This window comes from Typha latifolia, chromosome 12 (assembly GCF_019914945.1).
Source record: "Typha latifolia isolate L0001 chromosome 12, TyphaL0001v2, whole genome shotgun sequence".
NCBI classification, from domain to species: Eukaryota; Viridiplantae; Streptophyta; class Magnoliopsida; order Poales; family Typhaceae; genus Typha; species Typha latifolia.
The window spans coordinates 7187338-7205503 of NC_133097.1; the positions used below are offsets into that span (position 1 = coordinate 7187338).

The window sequence follows — 18166 nt, forward strand, 5'->3', positions numbered from 1 at the left end:
CCAATTGATCACAGGATTGAAATTAATACAAGCTTGACTCGTTTCAAATGTGAGCAACTTGATCGAGTCTTTTTATCGAGCCGAGCTGGCTCGATAAAACTATACGCGGCTCGTATTGTTAGGCTAACCGTAGATGGTTCATAAAGCTGCTGTTCTATGTTGTTAGTTGGGAGAGGTTGAAGTATAAACTGGGTTAAAAGGGTTCACCTATAAAGTCGTGACATTAGTAGCTGAAATGAGAGGATTACATGGGGTTGTTAATGGGCCCACATCTTGCATGTCTAAATGAGATATCTTATACCCATTAAAATTTTGAATTAATATAACCATTAATCAACTTAGTATTACATTTTACTGGATAATATCACCCACCATAAAGTACCGAATATACTTTTATGTTTTTTTAATTCTTCTTCTTTAAAATAGAGATAAAGATAGTCTTCATAACCATCACATAATTAGTTTTTAACGAATAAAATCAAATAAACAAATGACGAAAGGAACATTTAGATGTTTTACACAGCAAAATAGCCAGTAGAGAGAAACGAAAAGGATCAAAAGAGAGCACCAAAGGGAAAATCCAACACGAATATGTAACCTATTAACTAATCACTAATTAGTGATCCAAACTAAGTTGTATATACTTTTAACAGTATACCCAAATTCCCCAGAGCACCGTCACTGCCTCCTGTTCTGCCAGAAATCCCCCAGGAACGTCTTCGCCGCATCCAAGCTGGGGAAGTACGGCGGCTCCAAGAACAACTGCGACAACGAATCCAACGATTCCGGCGGCAAGAACGGCGATCTATTCCCACTGGCCTCCAAGCTCCCCATCACTGCTACGATCACCTGGCGGTAACCGAAGTAGAATCCCCTCACCGCCACCTCGATCGCCTGAAACGCCTGCAGCAAATCGATCTTTCCAATATTGCCCTCCTCCCCTCTATGTCGGCAGCGGAACAACTCCATCGCCGACTCCTGCACCCTCGGCCCACCGCTCGGGTCCGCCTCGACGCCGAGGACCCACGGCACCCTGCCCTTCAGATCCCTGGAAGCGCACGTGATCCGCGCGAGGGAAGCCGTTCCGCAGCTGGGACGGATTCCGAGCTGGCTCTTGAGCCGGAGGAAGTCGTCCGGGTCCATGAGCAGATGCAGCTCCTCTAATCCTTCTAGAAGCCTCCAGATCCGTTCCAGGATCCAGCAATCGCTCGCCGCCTTCGCCCAATCACGTCCGTCGATCCTCTCATCGATCCGCGAGAGGAGTTCTCCGGCCGCGTGGAGCCACGACTCCGAGATCTGGTGGATCGAGAAGAGCTTCTCGTTCTCGAAGTCTCTAGAGTTGCGGGACTCGGAGGGGCTTTTCTGCAAAAGGTGCAGATCGAGGGGGCGGACGACAAGGTCGTACTCGAGGGGGGGTTTCCCGGTGAGGTTGGGTTCGCCGAGGCCCAGGGTGAAGGCGCACCGACGCATCTGGCTCTCGATCTGGTACGCGATCTTGGTGGCGACGTCCTCGGATCTCTGCCACGCGGCGAGCCGGGGAAGAAGGCTCGCCTCGCTCGTGCGGTTCACGACGGCGCGGCTCGTGCCGGGGATCCTCCACACCTCGTGCGAGCTCCGATCACGGGGCAGCACGCCCTCCGATGAGCTCAGCCCGGTGACTGGCGCACCGCCGCCGAGGAGGTCCTCCTCCTCGCAGAAGGCGGCGATGAGCTCGATCTCGCGGGCGGCGAGCGATTCGAGCCGCCGCTCCCACTGGAGGTGGTTGGCGTAGGGTCTGGGATCGGAGAGGGCGATGGAGATGAACCGGAACGTGATCTCCAAGGCTTGCAACGCCGGCTTCAGGATGGATTCGTTCCTCCAACTGGGGAATTCTCTGGAGCTCCATAGTTTGGAGAGCTCTGGGAGTCGAAGGTAGAGCCCGTATGCAGCGGTGGAAGTGTCGTCCTCGTCTTCTGGGGAAGAAGAGGAGTTGGATAGGTAAGCCTCGCCCTTGGATAAATTATCTGATATCGAGGATAACTCTTGAATTGCCATGCTGTTATTCGCTGTTTCTAATTCCAATTCGATCATATCGCTAGAATAATAGTACGAAATATTGCTTGCGTAGTTGCGTTAGGAGAGGAATAGAGAGATATATACTAACAAGAAAGGCAGGATAACTTGACTGGATTAATGGGAACCAAGAAGACGTGTGAGGGCCGAGGGGACAAAGATTTGAAATTCCAAACCGCGGCAATAAACAAAACCGAAAAGTGAAGAGCTTATCTGGATAGAAAATTTATTAGAAAAATATGCAAGATGGAGAATGAAAATTACAACGGAAAGATAACTAATAGTAATTGGAAAGCATTCAAATTAGCAATCTCAGATATTTCTAATGCCTCTAGTAATCGTATGACAGAGTCTGATTCGATCTTCATAACATTTTCCCATGGATTTTACTATCCTTAATCCTCCTACTAGTAACATATTATGTAAGATTTTTGGGTAAGTTTTTATATACTTGCTATACTTGTAAATGTAAAAATATGATTTTATTATTATTTGCACCAAAAGTTTTCTATATTCTGGAAGTTTTAGACTCGTTAGTCGCTTCCATGAGGAGCTACCTAACTTTGACCGGTACCGCCGGTCCCTCTCAGGGAAGCCATGGATAAGGTTGCCTTTATTCGGGGATAACTATATTCGCGAAATTATAATATGCTAATATGACGTTGTTAGACTATGCAGCACAATGATGGACCTCCGTCTTTCATTTGGACAGTGATGGGAACCGATTCTTAGATAATTTTGTGCCGATATCCCACTATTCTCATTTTGCATCAATTATCGTGTTTATTTTGATTGTTTTATTTATTTTCTTTACGAGAAATTATATTTGACCTTATGTGATTAGCTCTAAATTCAATTCATCATTTATAATTTTATTTGTATGAATTTACCCTATTGTAGTTTAGATTAAAATACAACTGTTATTTTTTTAAATATATTTAAATAAATAATTATAAATTAAATTTAAATATTCTTTATTAAAGATAAAATTATAGAGAACCGAATAAACTTTCTAACACATAGAATGACAAATATATATTATATATATATATTTATTTATTTATTTATATTTATCATATATTTGTTATCTGAAATTTAATTAATATTATTTTTGATACACTGGAATATTTATATATTTCTCGATAACTTTTATCACTAATAATCGCACTTAAGGATTCTTACATCCTACGCCATATTAGCGCTTAGAAAGATAAACACAAAAACTGAGTCAATGAACCGAGTCAAGCACTAAATCTTAAGAAGATTGCATATCAGCATATATTGTTCTCAAATCGTAAAGACTAAAGTTAATATAGCAAGAAAGTTCCATATAGTAATTAGATAAGTATTAATAGATAAATGTACTATACGTCTATCAATTGATGTGCCACGTTTTAGGTCAACCATCAGCAGTATATATTATGTTCATTTCTTCAAGCGTGGGGAGATAATTTTTGCAAAATCTATTTGGTTGTTGAATAAATTTTAAACTACTTTAGCTATACTTATTCCTAATTTCTAGGCAAGAAAACTTATACCAGTTTAGATTATTACAGTGTTTAATTGTAAATTAGTATAGTAATAAATTTAGCAGATAGTTTAACAAATAACTAAAAATACTCTTTATAGTGAATAAATGAGGAGAACAGAGAAAAGAGTGATATTTAATTAAGGAGATGTTTTTTAAGAGTAAAATAGTGATTAATTAGATATTGTTAATAAATAAAAAATATTAGATGAAAGAGAAAATGAGAGAAATATATATTAGTATACTAGTATTCGAATAAGTTATTATTTAATTACTATACACTAGTATTGATCTCATTATACTAGAATAAATTTATGCTTATTTTACAACTAAAACGAGGGTTTTAAGTTATACAACACTCTCTTATGATAACTAAAACGAGGGTTTTAACTTACTATTCACCCCTAGCGGTGCGGTTCGAGTAAGTGCAATGGCAGAGGAGAGCAGGGTGGTGGTGGCGGAGTGGAGAAGTGAGAGAGAATTGAGGGAGATGGTTTTGATTTTATTTTTCTTTTAGATATTGTTATCAGATTTTTAATATTTATTTGTCAAGATGTTACGTTTTTCGTCAGTTTGGCGGATCAATTCAGATTTTATTAATACAAATTTGAGCTTAACTTATGAGCTGCATAATTATTCGTGCGGCTTGTAAAACAGATCCGAATCTTAGAATAATTAAAACTTTACTGTTTACATTCAAGCACTAATGGGCGTATGGACTGGCTGAGGTGGCATTAAGAGAACGGGTGATTTGGGCTGGGTGAGAAATACATGAGGATGGGCGGAGATAATGAGAGAAAAAATAAATAAAGAGAGATATATTTATGTAAATAGTTTGAAGCTACCACTTTTTTAAAAATTTATTTATTAAATAATATTAAATCTAAAAAATAGTCGAAAACATGTATAGATAAAAAAAATGCATCTGATGCTGGGAGCAATAATGCAAGAATAATGAGAAGATAAAAAGCTCCGATTATTTCACGCTGAAATAGATCACATATCACATACGCATAATTACGTATCTTGCAGTAATTATTTTAAGCCCGATCGGCCCGACCTGCCCGATGATCATGTCTAGCCATAGGGATAGAGAGTTTGGCGACAAAGCTACTACATCGCCATTGGAGAAGGGGTGAGTGTAAGCAGTAGAAGGGGGATTCTTTTCAATTTCACATTGTATATTTTAACTATTTATAATTTGACTCCTGTATTTCTTAATAAAACGTTAACTACTTTGTGTCTCCTAGTTGTTCTTCGAGAAGCCCGGCTGACCCTCAAACGAGCGAGAGAATTATCGACTCAACTATTCAGTCTGATTAACTTTTGCCACCCTTAACTTGTGCTAAGTGGCTCGAAGTATGGGACGTACCTAGTCGAATCTTTGATCCGATAACACTACAATATGAGGGGTGTCAAAATACGGCTTGAACTTGATTTGGCTCGGTTAAAACTTAGGCTCAAGTTGAGTCGAGCCAAAGCTTATTGTAAGTTCTAATTTAAATTTCAAGTTGAGCCGGAGTAGGCGCTCAAGTTCAAAAGGCTCGATTTCACTTCTCAATTCCAAGAGTTGCATTTAATGGATAGGCCTAAGTTGGCTATTACTTCAATAGATTTTTCTAATCACTCCTTCCCAATCAATTTTGGCACCTAAATAGAATTTTATTATTATTATCTTTATGTATCTAAAATTACTTTCAATAACCATAATTGATAATTATGATAGTAAGTTCCGTATGCCAAAAAAATAAAAGTTCCCTGTGCCATATGTGAATTATGATTCATAACTATTTGAAGCCCAATTCTATACTAAAATTTTTGGATTGTTAATATAAAAAGGTGAATAACATTCAAATCGTTTTCTTGATTCAAATCCATTTTCTAAAACTCTCCATACATATAATCTCACCTAGGGGCCTAATCATAAAAGGATAAGATGAGAACAAAAAGGGAGTTCCCGTTGTCTCCTCATTTGCAACAGTATCTCACGCTGTCTCCACCTCCTCCATTGGCCTCCTCATACTCTTTCGTCATCGTCCTCATCCCCCTTCTCCTTCAGGCTCCTCTAGAGGTGATCATCGGGCAGGTCAGGTTGAGTTCGGGCTGGACTTATTGGGCCAATTGTAGGGCCAAGCTAGAAAATTCTATCCCCTTACTGCTCATTAGTTCGTGAGAGAGCGAGCTAGGCTTAATTCTAACCCTAGGGAAATGATGAGTTCGAGTGGGGATATTGTACCGAAGAGCTCCTCCTCGGGAACCTTGACGTTGCCGCCTCCAGCGCTTGTCGCCATGGGCTACATTGACGACATCGCGCTCCACGTCGTGCTCTATAGCAACGGGTTGACGGACTTCGTCTCAAACATCATCAAGAACTTTGTTGATTACCTCAAACTCATCGCTCCCCTCCCTAAGCCTTTCCTTCGCAGGAGTGGGGAGGGGTTCACCAATCTCTATCTCCTAAAGAAGTACTCACTTGCTAGCATGATATATGATCTGGGCTTAATGGTTGGGTTGGGTGAGATTCAGAGTAAACCCCTCCAAATTTACGAGTCTATTTGCTTTGAAAGACTGAAACCCTCATCTGCACCTAGCACCCTCATTAGCTCACCAATTGTGGCGGGCTTTTTCACTAGAAAAGGCTTCTTAGATGATGGCTTCAGCTCGAGCTCCTTCTACATCTTGCTCGTGATGGCGGAGGTGAGCGATCTCTAGAATGATGGTGTAAGCAACCGATTGGCTACGCCGGAGGAGAAGGAGCACGACTAATGTCTCTGAAGAATTGTTGGTGAGCCATGGAAAGAAGAAGAATTTTCTTCTCTTCAATTAGTTTTTAGTTTCTCATTTTAGTCCTCGGCTTCTTTTGTCTTCATAGTTTATGATCCATCTTATGGTGGATATATATATATATATATAGAGAGAGAGAGAGAGAGAGCTTCTGGGCCAGCCTGAGTGGGCAAAAGCCTGGCTTGTACCGCCCATTGCCAATTGGGGGCTCGGGCTGGGCCGGGCCATACTGGGTCCGGACTCTGTGGGTTTGGCCCAAGCATGGGTAGATTGGTCCAGATGATCACCTCTAGCCTCCTATTCCTCCTCCTCCAGCCTCCTAATCCATGGGCAAGCTGCAGCTGTCGGGCTTGGTTTGTCTTGGCTCGAATTGAGCTGAGGCAAGCCTAAATATCAAATTGGGTCGAAATTAATTTCGAGCTGAGTTAGATCTAGAGCCGTCTCGTTTACACCAACTTGTTCGTGGCGGGAGCAAAAGCATCTCTTCCCTCCCTTTCCCGCCCAAAAACAGATCGCCTTTTATATCTTTCTTCCCTTCCACCATCCTTCCTTCTCGATTCGTCTCTTCCCGATCCGCATCCCTTGAAGCTCTCCAATGCCTACGCTGAGAAGCGCAAGCAATCCCAGCTCATCTCCCTCCTATCCGAAACAACGAGGGGGCGTGTCCACCCCCAACAAGAAGCGATCCAGATCCAAATCCACCGAATCTACCCCGATCGATGCCCGATCCCCAGCGAAATGGAGTTCCCCTCGCAGATCCAATGGCGGAGTTGGAGAAATCTGCAACGGAATTGTAAGCCCATCCTTTCCCTTCGAATTGATCCTCTCTTCGACTTTATTTGTGATGCGAACCCATCGGTCTGCAGGTTTATAGCAATCTGTCGAAGTCTCCAAGGAAAAGATTATATGACGATCACGTAGAGAAGCCTAAGTGGAATCCAAGAGGCGAGTACGCTTAGATCTCTAGAATTTGGTGTTTCATTGTAGACAATTAAAAATTGTCTGATTTGTGCTTGCTTGGGTTGATCCAATTGTTGTTATAGATCCTGCACAGATGCTAGCAGTCAAGGAAGCGCTTCATGTAGCCACGGCGCCGGCTAATGTGGTATGCCGTGAGGAGGAGCAGAAGAGAGTTCTTGAGTTCTGCAAGGCGTGCATTGAGCAGGAGAAAGCTGGTAGTTTGTATGTTTGCGGATGCCCTGGTACTGGAAAGACCTTGTCTATTGACAAGGTGAAGGATAGCCTTGTGCTGTGGTCAGGAGAAGTAATACCAACCTGTTCTTGCTTTGGATTTTCATACAGTTTGTTGCAGTTAAGTCATGAAATAAGCCACCGGGCAATTTATGCTGTAATAATAATGGTGCAATCTTGTATTCAAAGATGCAGAGATCACATTGCTATCAGCCGATATATGAAATTATTTTCAGAAAAATATAGCAGCCTTAGGATTTTGGAAATGTTTATTCAAGTATACTGCCATTAACAATTGTCAAGCTATCAGCAAATCTTAGGTTCCAGCTTGTTAGAAGGAAAACATAAGCATCACAGTTTTGAGTACATGGAAAGTAAATAAAATTAGAGCAAATAAAATTTCTAGCAACTACTAGAAATGATAGAGTAATTCCCTTGATAAATTTGGCTAATCTAAGAGTACTGTGTAATTGTTTTTCTGCATAGCAATTAGAATTGTAAATGTTTGAAATCTACTAGTAAGTTTCAAATTGCAAAGAGCATCTAAAATATTTTGCTGGAATAACATGCCAAATTTTGTTTCTGATTAGATGTTTTGATTTCATCTTTCTGACCACATATGTCTGTCTTGCTTGACTTTATCTGTTTGATCTGGTTGTCAGGAAGGGCTTCAATCACCAGATGTGTTAGCAATCAATTGTACTTCTCTAACTAACACATCTGAAATATTCAGTAAGGTAATCATTCAGCGGGTGACAATATTTTTAGCTATCACAGTGTAACCCATATCATTTCTAATGATACGCTTTAACTCTAGATAGTTGCAAAGTTCCATTCTCGCAAGAAGATAAATGGTAGACTCTCAGTTCTTCAACATCTGCAACACCTATTTTCTCAGAGACATTCATCTTCTAGAAGAATGATGTGAGAACTCTACCTTTCTGTTGTAGTGTCGTCTAGTATTCTTTAATATTCATACAATGTCACCAAATTGATGGTGCCAAATTTGCTGCAATATGATGATGTATTTTGTGACAGATTGATCATTGTTGATGAGATTGATTACTTAGTTACTAAAGATCGAGCTGTACTTCATGATCTATTCATGCTTACAACTTTCCCATTTTCCAGATGCATACTAATAGGTAAAATTTCAAGGCTAGTGCCTATCTTTGATAATTACTTGGGAGTTGAAGTTGGATTCTGTTTTAGCGTAATACTCAGACCTTTGTTGTCAATTTCCATGTCAACTTATCTTTGCAGGAATAGCGAACGCCATAGATCTAGCAGATCGATTTCTTCCAAAGCTTGAATCATTGAATTGTGAGGATTCTGCCTTCATTTATCTTATATTTTGAATAATCTGTGCAGGAAAATATTACATCTTTTATTTCTACCATGATTTGCTTAGCATTAAATTTTGTAAATGCGTTCTGCATCATATGTGCTTCAATGTACCTTAAATGGAAGGAAAAAGAAAACTAACGTTCCTTGTTATAATTATGACAGGCAAGCCTATTGTCGTAACTTTCCGGGCTTACTCTAAAGATCAGATACTTAAGATCATCCAGGAGAGGCTTATGGTGATTTTCATACTATTTTCTTTCTTCCTCGACTGCTGGAGACTTTCCTCAAATTTTGAGGCTTGATCTATTTTATTTATGGCAAATCAATGGAAGTCAAGATTTCCTAGAGTTCCATCACACTTCTAAAGTGCTGTAGATGAAGCATTCTTAAAGTACACTTGTATTGCAGGTTCTGGGGTACAATGTCTTCCAACCTTTAGCTCTAGAATTCTGTGCTAGGGTAAGTTCATAACCAACTTTACATTGTTATATATTTCACTTCTTATTGGAATCCATTAAATTCTAGTTTCTTCATATAAACTTTGGCAACGCCATATTGTATGAGGCTAGGTTTCTTCATGTAGAATATATTAAGTAAATTTATTGTTGTACCTATAAATCATACAACACAATCAGCTGTCACAAACACAATCCAAATAGAAGAAGGATCACCATAAAACTAGGATCAGATATACATAATCAGATCTAATTCAGCTTAAAGCTAAATCCTTTAGATGGGGATCCATGATACATATCAAGTTATCAACCATTTCACATTAATGGTTTCCAGGATAAGGGCATTTAACTCCTAAACAAGCTCAACTATATTAGGAAATTGTAGTCTTCCGTCACATCCTAGATCCCAGTGCTGATAAATTTAAAAGCAACTGTTCTGATGACATATGCGATTGTGATTAACAGAAAGTTGCTGCTGCCTCTGGAGATATGAGAAGAGCTCTTGGTGTTTGCAGGTAAATATTGTTGTTAATGCAGATCTTCTCTTGCTCAGGAAATAATTTCATCTTTATTAACTTCTGCAACCTTTTGGATTAGTAGGACAACAGCTGCCCAACGTTTTGAAAGCACTTTTCTTATTGCAATATTAAGCAGTTTTTTTGCATCAACTTTTATGCTGCATTTGGATTATTAGATTTTTTAGCCCTACCTGATGCGCTGGTGATGATATCTTAAATGCAATGAGATTAGACTAACCTCACTCATCCTCTGGCAATGTTTTGCATTTGCAAAGAGACATCTTATCAAATTTCTAACTAGATTTTAATGCTGAGAAGATATCAATTGATCGGCACCGAAGCTGATGAATTTAGCTGCACATCATAAGAAAAAGGCTCGCACTAAGAAAAGTTATTTCCTTTTCTGCAAGAGTCATCAATGTTTGGCTTGGGGTCTTATATTTGAGCTGAGATATGAGACTCATTTCTGTTGACAATCTCCTCCCTCCAGCAGGCAATGGAGTACAGGCTGAATTTTTACCCTTTGACTGTTCCTTTTTCCTGTCCTCTCTGCTGTTATGGACAACTATGGACCTGTAACCTTAATTTATTGTAAGTAATCCAGATATCCTACTTTCGTTTCACTAGACTGGTTTCTGCAGATTTATGAATATTATCGCTTCTGCTCTCAAATGCCAGCTTGGAGGAGCTTAGTAATTTGGGAATCATCCCTATGCCCTCTGATCTAACCTGGGTTCTTTGAGTTATTTGTTTATAACTTTATATTTCTCAGATATATTGGCTCCTCCTATTTCAGTCATCTCCTTTTGCTTCCATATTCATGTTCAGCTTAGGCAAACTAGCGAGCACTTTTACTTGCGGTACCTTCCTCTTCCTGCTTCACGAGGCAATGAAGCAATGATGTTAAGTCCTGACAACTTTTACTAACAACTGAGTTTAATGCTTTCCTACTTCAAGGACCATTCAAGAAAAGAAAAAGGAAAAAATCAACCATGATATTTTGCATGTATTTGAACATCAACTTTTTTTAATAAATCACTCTAGTTTAGAATCATATGATGTCATGTGCATAACTAGTGTTAATATAGCTGATCACAAATTAAGATACAAGTACTACAGTTTCTTTAGAGATGAAAACTGCATAATGAGGTGAACATTCTTTTTTCTCTTCATTGCAGGAGTGCAATAGAGGTGCTTGAAGCGGAGCTAAGAAATGCTTCTCAGGAACAGGAGGTTGACATAGTAAGTTGGACAATATTCAGTACCGCACTGCATAGATAAGCTTATATGGAACAAACTTATATCAGTCTTATGATTATTCGTACAAAAGCCATACACCAGAAGTTTGAAGGCCATTCTACATTCAAGTGTATCTAATAAACAATATAATTCCAGATTGCCCTTCTGTAATAAAATAAGCATTTCCTTTTGAAGGATATAAATAAATTGCTAAGTCTGCTGATACTATAGTTCTCACATATTACTGGAGCTATACATTTTATATTGCTTGAAGTTCTAGAAGATAATATCGACAGTTGGGCTGAATTTCCAACATCAAATTTTGCTTCTTTCAAGATAGTGCTTATAACCCAAGATTTTAACTTTCTTGCAGGTAACATTTGATCACATGGATATTGCTTTATCTAAGGCCTTTAAGTCAGCTGTAGTAGACATAATACTCGCTCTCCCACAACATCAGCAGGTAAACACTGGAATTATGGATTACATTTTTCATGTACTGCATTCTAACTCTGTCAAAATGATTTCTTCATGGCTGCAGATGCCGTCGTGCATAAAATAACCTTACATGTCTTTGAAACTGCTTGAGTTCTCAAATTGTTAGAAATTTTGGGGATAAATAAACTAATTAGCACAAAAGTATAATTAAACATAGTTTAAAGCAGAACTAAATCTAATAGATGAATATAGAAGTATGGACTAGAAATTAGATAGAATGAATAGCTTAGAGGCCCTGGCCTGAAGAGGCACGTATATGTTTTGACCTAAAGAAAATGACACAATAACATGCAGGGTTCCTCATGCATGAGCTTCACAACCCCAGCCTCAAGCTTCTTACACCGGCAATGGCAGGGTAAAACATTAGTGCGAATAGGACCATGATTCTCGAATAGGGAAGCTCAAGCCTTAAACTGCAGTCTCAAGCCTCTTTCCCTATTGGAGTTGATTATGTAGGATACATTTAACAAAATACATATTTTTCTGTGAGCTTCTTTTCTGCTTTGTTTAAGGAAGCTCGTGAAGCCATGCATGAAGCATACTATTTCTGTGAACAACTTTATGATTGTTTGCATTTTGGATTTGATTATGTAGGGAACATCGAACATATGCATATTTTGCTGTGAAAATTATTTCTGCCTTGTGTCATGCACTAAACAGACTATTTCTGTGAATTTTGTTATGATTATTTGCATTTTGGAGCTGATTGTATAAACAAATTTTTCCTGCCTTTTTTGCTTTAGGAAAGCTCAAAAAAACATACATTAGAATTATTGAGTGATTGCTTTGGCACCTGCAGATAATATTGTGTGCCACAGTGAAACTTTTTCGCCACTGTAAGAGAAAAGCTACAACCATTGGAGAGGTATGTTTGCATCCTAAGCCTCAAAGCTTGTAGATGTATCAATTTATAATCACTTCTGGTTCTGATAATTCTTTTATTTCCTTTGGGCACAGCTAAACAGATCATATTCGGAGATCTGCAAATCCACCCAAATCCCAGCCGCAGGTACTCTGGAATTCAGTAGCATGTGCAGCGTGCTAAGTGACCAGGTAGAAATGCATACTAGATACCCTATTTTAGACTTAAATTTCTGTTAGAGTATACATGACAGCAGGAATTCCAATTCTTAGGGACTTCTCAAACTTGGACAATCCAAGGAAGAAAAGTTGAGAAGAGTAACCTTACAGATTGATACTTCAGATATCATTTTTGCTTTCAAGGTGCGGACACATCACTTGTTATAATAGTGCTAATCTGCTTTCCGTTTCCCTGTGATATGTAAATTACTAATGAGCTTGTGACACAGGGAAATCGATTTTTTCAAAGTTGCCTGGAGCAGTAAAAGTTGCATCTTGATTCTTTCCAGATCTCGAATCCACGAGAAGCTTTTTCATGATAAATCATCCTCAATAGTCAATAATGCAAGTTCTTTAAGTGTGCTACCTCAAATTCATGCCTTTAATGATCTGATTCTACAACAGTGCTAAAGTCAAAAAGGTAAGCGTTTGCCGTATTTTCTTCCCCTGCTCCATGGGATATATTCTTTGCCATGCAATTAGGATATATCAGGAATATCTACCTACCTGATTTGCCCATTAATGTGAAATCCTAAACTAGAGATCTTCTCTTCTTTCCACTTGAAGTCTTAGTGGTGAACTTTTTCCCTATTATATTAACCTTTTAGTTGCAAAGAAAAACACCATCAATCTTTTTTCTTTGAGAAAGCGCCTTCAAATTTACGCTACAAGAAAATTGGTTTTCACCTGCAATTTTCTTAGTGGCAGTCAGAAATGTCAGTTTGCTACTATTCTCTGGCATGTAGCGTCGACTGTCGGGTTAGAATAATTTTAACGGCATTTAGAGATATTGCCAGTAATTGTCCCAAATGTTGTTCATCGGATTCACCGGCACTTAAAGAAATGTTGTTATCCTTGTAGATTTCGCCGACATTTCTAAAATTCTTTCTCACGCCCATTGCTCTTATCCAAAATTTTCCGAATCTCCTTGCCACGCTCATCTCCACCTTCAAAGCCAACACCACAGGGACCTCATATTTCCTATTAGAAGTCTCCCTCCTCTTTCCTTGTCCCCAAATCCACAGCCACTTTTACTTTACGGTTAGGGCATTCTCTTCCCGATAGCCATATATTTCTCTGCTACGATGTGGCACGAAGTCGACATGCTGTCCATCTTAGTCTCTGGGGTATTTCTGCGCCACTGGACGATCAAAGCGGCTGATTCAATAGTTGGTGACCTTTTCCATTAATTGTTCCCAAATACAGGAATTTGAGGCTTGTCCCTTGTACGACTAGGAGCACGCTGTAATGCACTGCCAGAGAACCTGTAGTCAAGGATTCTCAAGCGCTTGGAGTGAGAGGTGGTGATATATTGTGGGATGTGAGTTTCATGAAACCTCTTTCTTGAATTGTTTGTGGTTCATTTTTCTGTCTAGATTTTAATATCGAAGATTTATTTGTTTTCTGTCTTTGTTTCTTCGGATGTAGTAGATGCGCTGTGAGTTGTATATGCTACTTATATGGATCTTCCAATAAAGGGAAGAGACAGTCAGATTTTTACCGATTCTTGACTAATATTGCATAGCTTTGGGTTATTCCATGACCGCATTAGATTGGATCTTCTTTTTGTTGAGATTCTGGTCCTGTTGTCTCTGATTTAAGTGATTTTTTATGTGCGAACTTTGGATAATGCATGGTCTCTATGCTAATCTAGCTCCCAGAAGGGTGCTGAGGAGTTACTTTTTTCTTTTTCTCTACATTTCATGGCTAATACTATAATTTTCTTTCTTCACATGGGAGCTGCTCTGTCCCCAGGGATGGGAGCATCATTAAAATCTGACCGATTGCTTTGTTAGTTCACTCTGTAATTTGGCCTAGGCATTTGATTATTCATTTTCGTAGTCTTATATTTGGAAGAGTGATTTTGGTTTCATGACTCTCAGAACCTTTATCGTAGATCACATAATATCAGATAATACTTGGTGTGTATAATTAGTTTTATGAGAAATATGTGCATCTTATGTTTCATATCCTAGCAGCCTTTTTTTTTCTGGAATGAGCAACTAATAATTTTTACAAACATGAAAGATGTTTCATATCCTAGCATTTGATAAGTCCTGGTGCTATGAATTTGTAAGACATCTTTCATGATTGTAAAAATTAATTCTTGATAGTTTACTAACTCATGAAGAATTGTTAATTTTTCTAGATATATAGAAAATTCTGCCTTACCTTATTCATTCTGTTTTTGTTTAATGCATGTTTGATGTTTCATCCGAAACCGAGACATTTCATGTTTCAGTCCTATCCAATCTGAAACTGTCCCCCAAAACTAGCAGCCAATCAAAACAACTCTAATAACTATTTCTTTAATGTATGTTTTTTAATTCTAAGCTAGATTTGATTTGCATCCGACTTTGTACCTAATATCAAACCTCATTGCTTAAATGATATTAGATTGTGTGATGCACTGAAAATTAAGATTAAAAAAGACTATTTATCAAAAGAAGCCTGAAACTGATGCAACAAATTTAGAACCAAAACTGATTGAAATATTTCGTTTTTTTAACAAAGCTGAAACTAAAACTGAGACCAAACTTTGGACTATGATTTAATGTGCTATAGATCTTTATAAAAGCCTCTTCTTATAGAACAGTGATGTGCTCCAATTTTTTTCCCTTCTTTCTCAATGGATATTGATACGTGCTAATATCATGATTAGCAGCCTTTTCCTGTGGAAGTTGCATCACTTTTTTTTTTGTCACGACTTGTATATTTTCTCCTTAAAAGGTTCTATACGTGGTTAATTATTTGTATATTTTCTCCATTTGTAGTATTTCCTGCATTTTTTTAGTTGATTTATTTCTGTTAGCAATAGCAGATGTGCATAGTTGCTGGATTCTTACGGATTGATTAACTGTTGATTGTAATTGAATGAACCTGCGTTTTTTTTATCATTCCCCTTCAGAGAGATTGGATTTGTAGTCTAGTCATATATAAAACAAATGGGTGATTGTGATAAGAAGTGTAAGTGCTATAAATTTGTAACCTAGATCCTAGGATCTGAATTATATTCTTACAGATTTTTATACGATAGCTGCATCAGCTATTTGCAGCTTAAATGATTTGTTTTTATTTCATAGCAAAGGTTTGTCGAGGTTCATTCAATGATGCAAAGGCATAATTACTTTGAACATTTTTGCACCTTGGGACTCAGCAGTCAGGACTATATCTGATGCTGGTAGCAGAAATAGATCTGCTGTGGTTAGCTGTAGCAGAACTAGTTCTGCTACTGTTAGCAACAGAACTTGTATGTTATGATAGCAATTTTTACTTTTATTTTATTCTTTTGAAACTAACTATTTTTATGTTAGTAAATTTTGTAGATTCAAGATGCTGGGAGATGAAGCAATCTTTTGATGTAAGGAGATGAAGTCAAAGCATAATAGAAATTTTTTCTTTTTTGCTTCATTATATTGAATATAACGAATAGTCGTATACTATGGTGAATATGTGATTGCTTGATTTCCTTTTTAATGTTTGGATGATTGCTTAGAAGATTGACTTATTAATTTATGCATATAGTTTTATTATTTTGGTAATCTAGGTTCTTTTACGTCTAATATGTAGAATTGCTTGGTTGTTGTGGTATACTATTAATTAGTTCACAGTTTCTTCCATTCTAAAGCTTGTTGCCAATATTTACTAATTGTATGCACAAACTTATTTACCGATAATTGTTTAATGTTGATAAATGTCACTAAAAGTCTATTTTCTGATGTTTCTAATTTCTAAACAAAATGTATTTATTAGCGTCTCAGAATGCTGCCAGTAACATATTTGTCACCAATTGCCAACGTCAGGCAATTTATTTTCCGGCATTTGCTTGTCAGTGAAGATGTTACATTTGCTCATTTGCTGACATTTGTGAATGTCGATATTTTGGTAAAATGTGATGAAGATTTTACAAATATTATCGTTTGCAAGACGTTTGCCATTGTTTTGCCGACATGTAGAAATATTGCCGATCGTTAATATTCTAGTAGTGTTAGCAGCTTGATTTGTTCCTTCTCCTTTCGCTTTCCCAATAAAGCTTGATAAGGTTCCTTTTTCATTTATTAAATTTTACTACCATTGTTAATTTGTTATGTTCATATTAGGCGCTTGAATCAATTGAGAAATATATGACAGGAATTATTCGTGGTCTCTACTAGAAAGTTGACCAGTCAACGAAGCAGGGTTTGAAGAAGCCAAGTCAGATCCAGAGGAAGTTATAAACTTATACCGTGAGGTTATATGGTCAATGCGTAATCAGTCACATAGATTATTCTGCTTGCAGTCTTCTAGGAAATTTTTGAAAATGTTCAATAGTCTCTTACTATAAAATTTACACTCCTTGTACTCATAGTTGGGAAGGCCTTTTAAGATAATGTAGTGTCACGTTAGAGCTCTAATTTGCTATATTATAGTGTAATCATATGTTCAGGAGAACATATGATTACATTGACTAGTGCTAGATATATTAGAGTAAATTGGATGCAGCTAGGGGTGAATGTATCAAAAAATATATTCTGCAGATCCGGATGCGAATGTTGATGGACCTAATATCAAATATATTCCTATTTATTTTTTGAATATATAAGAATTTATAGATAATTTAAAACTATATTGGAGATTCATATATTTTAGAATATTATAAATTAGATAATATGCAGGTATTATTCTCTAATTTATATTTGTATCTGCATAAACTAAACTATTCGAATACTGATATAAATTCATCAGATATTAAAAATGAACTAAAGAGAATTTAACTCATATTCGGTAAATCTCGAATTTGAAAAGTTGGAATGCAGCCAAAGAGTAAATCATTAGGGTTATTGAGATCTTTGCATTTGCAAAAAAAGGTCACCATCCGGGCGTAATGCGTATGCTTGCTTTCCTTTTGTCCTTTCATCGGCGGAAAACTTTCGGCACACAGAATGAGCCCTTGACTCCAAGATAACTCTTTTTATCTTTCACAGGATACAAATCTTCGGTTCTGTCTGCCACGATTTCCACATCCCACTACCCACCAGGAATTATTAAAAAAAATATAATAAAAAGAAACCTATTGGCTCTTTGAGTCTTTTCGCATAGTTTGGTATGACTAAATTACATTTTTACCCTCTATATGGGCCCCCAAAAGCCCCGTCCGGTGGCGCTTCAATCTATTCAGGCTCTATTTTTAAAATTATTTATTATTAAATAATATATAGATTCTAAATAGCAAAAACAATTTATGATTTAAAAAGTGAAATCTATATATATATTATTTAAATTTTAAAATTTTATATTAGCTGTAAAATAATTTAATATTAGACTCATTTTATTGATTTAATGAAATCGCAGAATTTCTTTTTTTGAAAAATCAATTAGCGAATAAAAGACAATGATATAGATGGAATTTAAAAAGATGTTGTACATCGTTAGAGGGTAATTTTATATTTTAAAAACATAACAGTAATTTAGAGCTGGGTTTCAATAATCTCTCT

At 37.5% G+C, this 18166-nt stretch overlaps 2 protein-coding genes across 3 annotated transcripts; one reads left to right on the forward strand and one right to left on the reverse strand.

Moving 5' to 3' along the window:
* Window positions 1-458: 458 nt before the first annotated feature.
* Window positions 459-2557, reverse strand: LOC140799199 (nematode resistance protein-like HSPRO2). The gene has a single exon (XM_073153380.1). The coding sequence runs from the start codon at window positions 2068-2070 to the stop codon at window positions 679-681; it is 1392 nt and encodes a 463-aa protein (XP_073009481.1). The 5' UTR covers window positions 2071-2557; the 3' UTR covers window positions 459-678.
* A 4224-nt stretch (window positions 2558-6781) lies between these two features.
* On the forward strand, window positions 6782-16234 carry LOC140799434 (cell division control protein 6 homolog). Of its 2 annotated transcripts, none has more exons than XM_073153780.1 (18): window positions 6782-7157; window positions 7231-7309; window positions 7408-7628; window positions 8218-8292; window positions 8373-8479; window positions 8594-8700; window positions 8819-8878; window positions 9065-9138; window positions 9311-9361; window positions 9823-9872; window positions 11054-11117; window positions 11488-11577; window positions 12412-12477; window positions 12570-12665; window positions 12747-12836; window positions 12923-13113; window positions 13899-14013; window positions 16007-16234. In XM_073153780.1, exons 1-16 carry the CDS (start codon window positions 6960-6962, stop codon window positions 12956-12958), a joined length of 1464 nt encoding a protein of 487 aa, XP_073009881.1. In that variant the 5' UTR covers window positions 6782-6959; the 3' UTR covers window positions 12959-13113; window positions 13899-14013; window positions 16007-16234. The 2 variants fall into 2 exon arrangements, with proteins under 2 accessions (XP_073009881.1, XP_073009880.1); XM_073153779.1 differs by having other exon boundaries at window positions 6848-7157; window positions 16019-16234.
* The last annotated feature ends 1932 nt before the right edge of the window (window positions 16235-18166 follow it).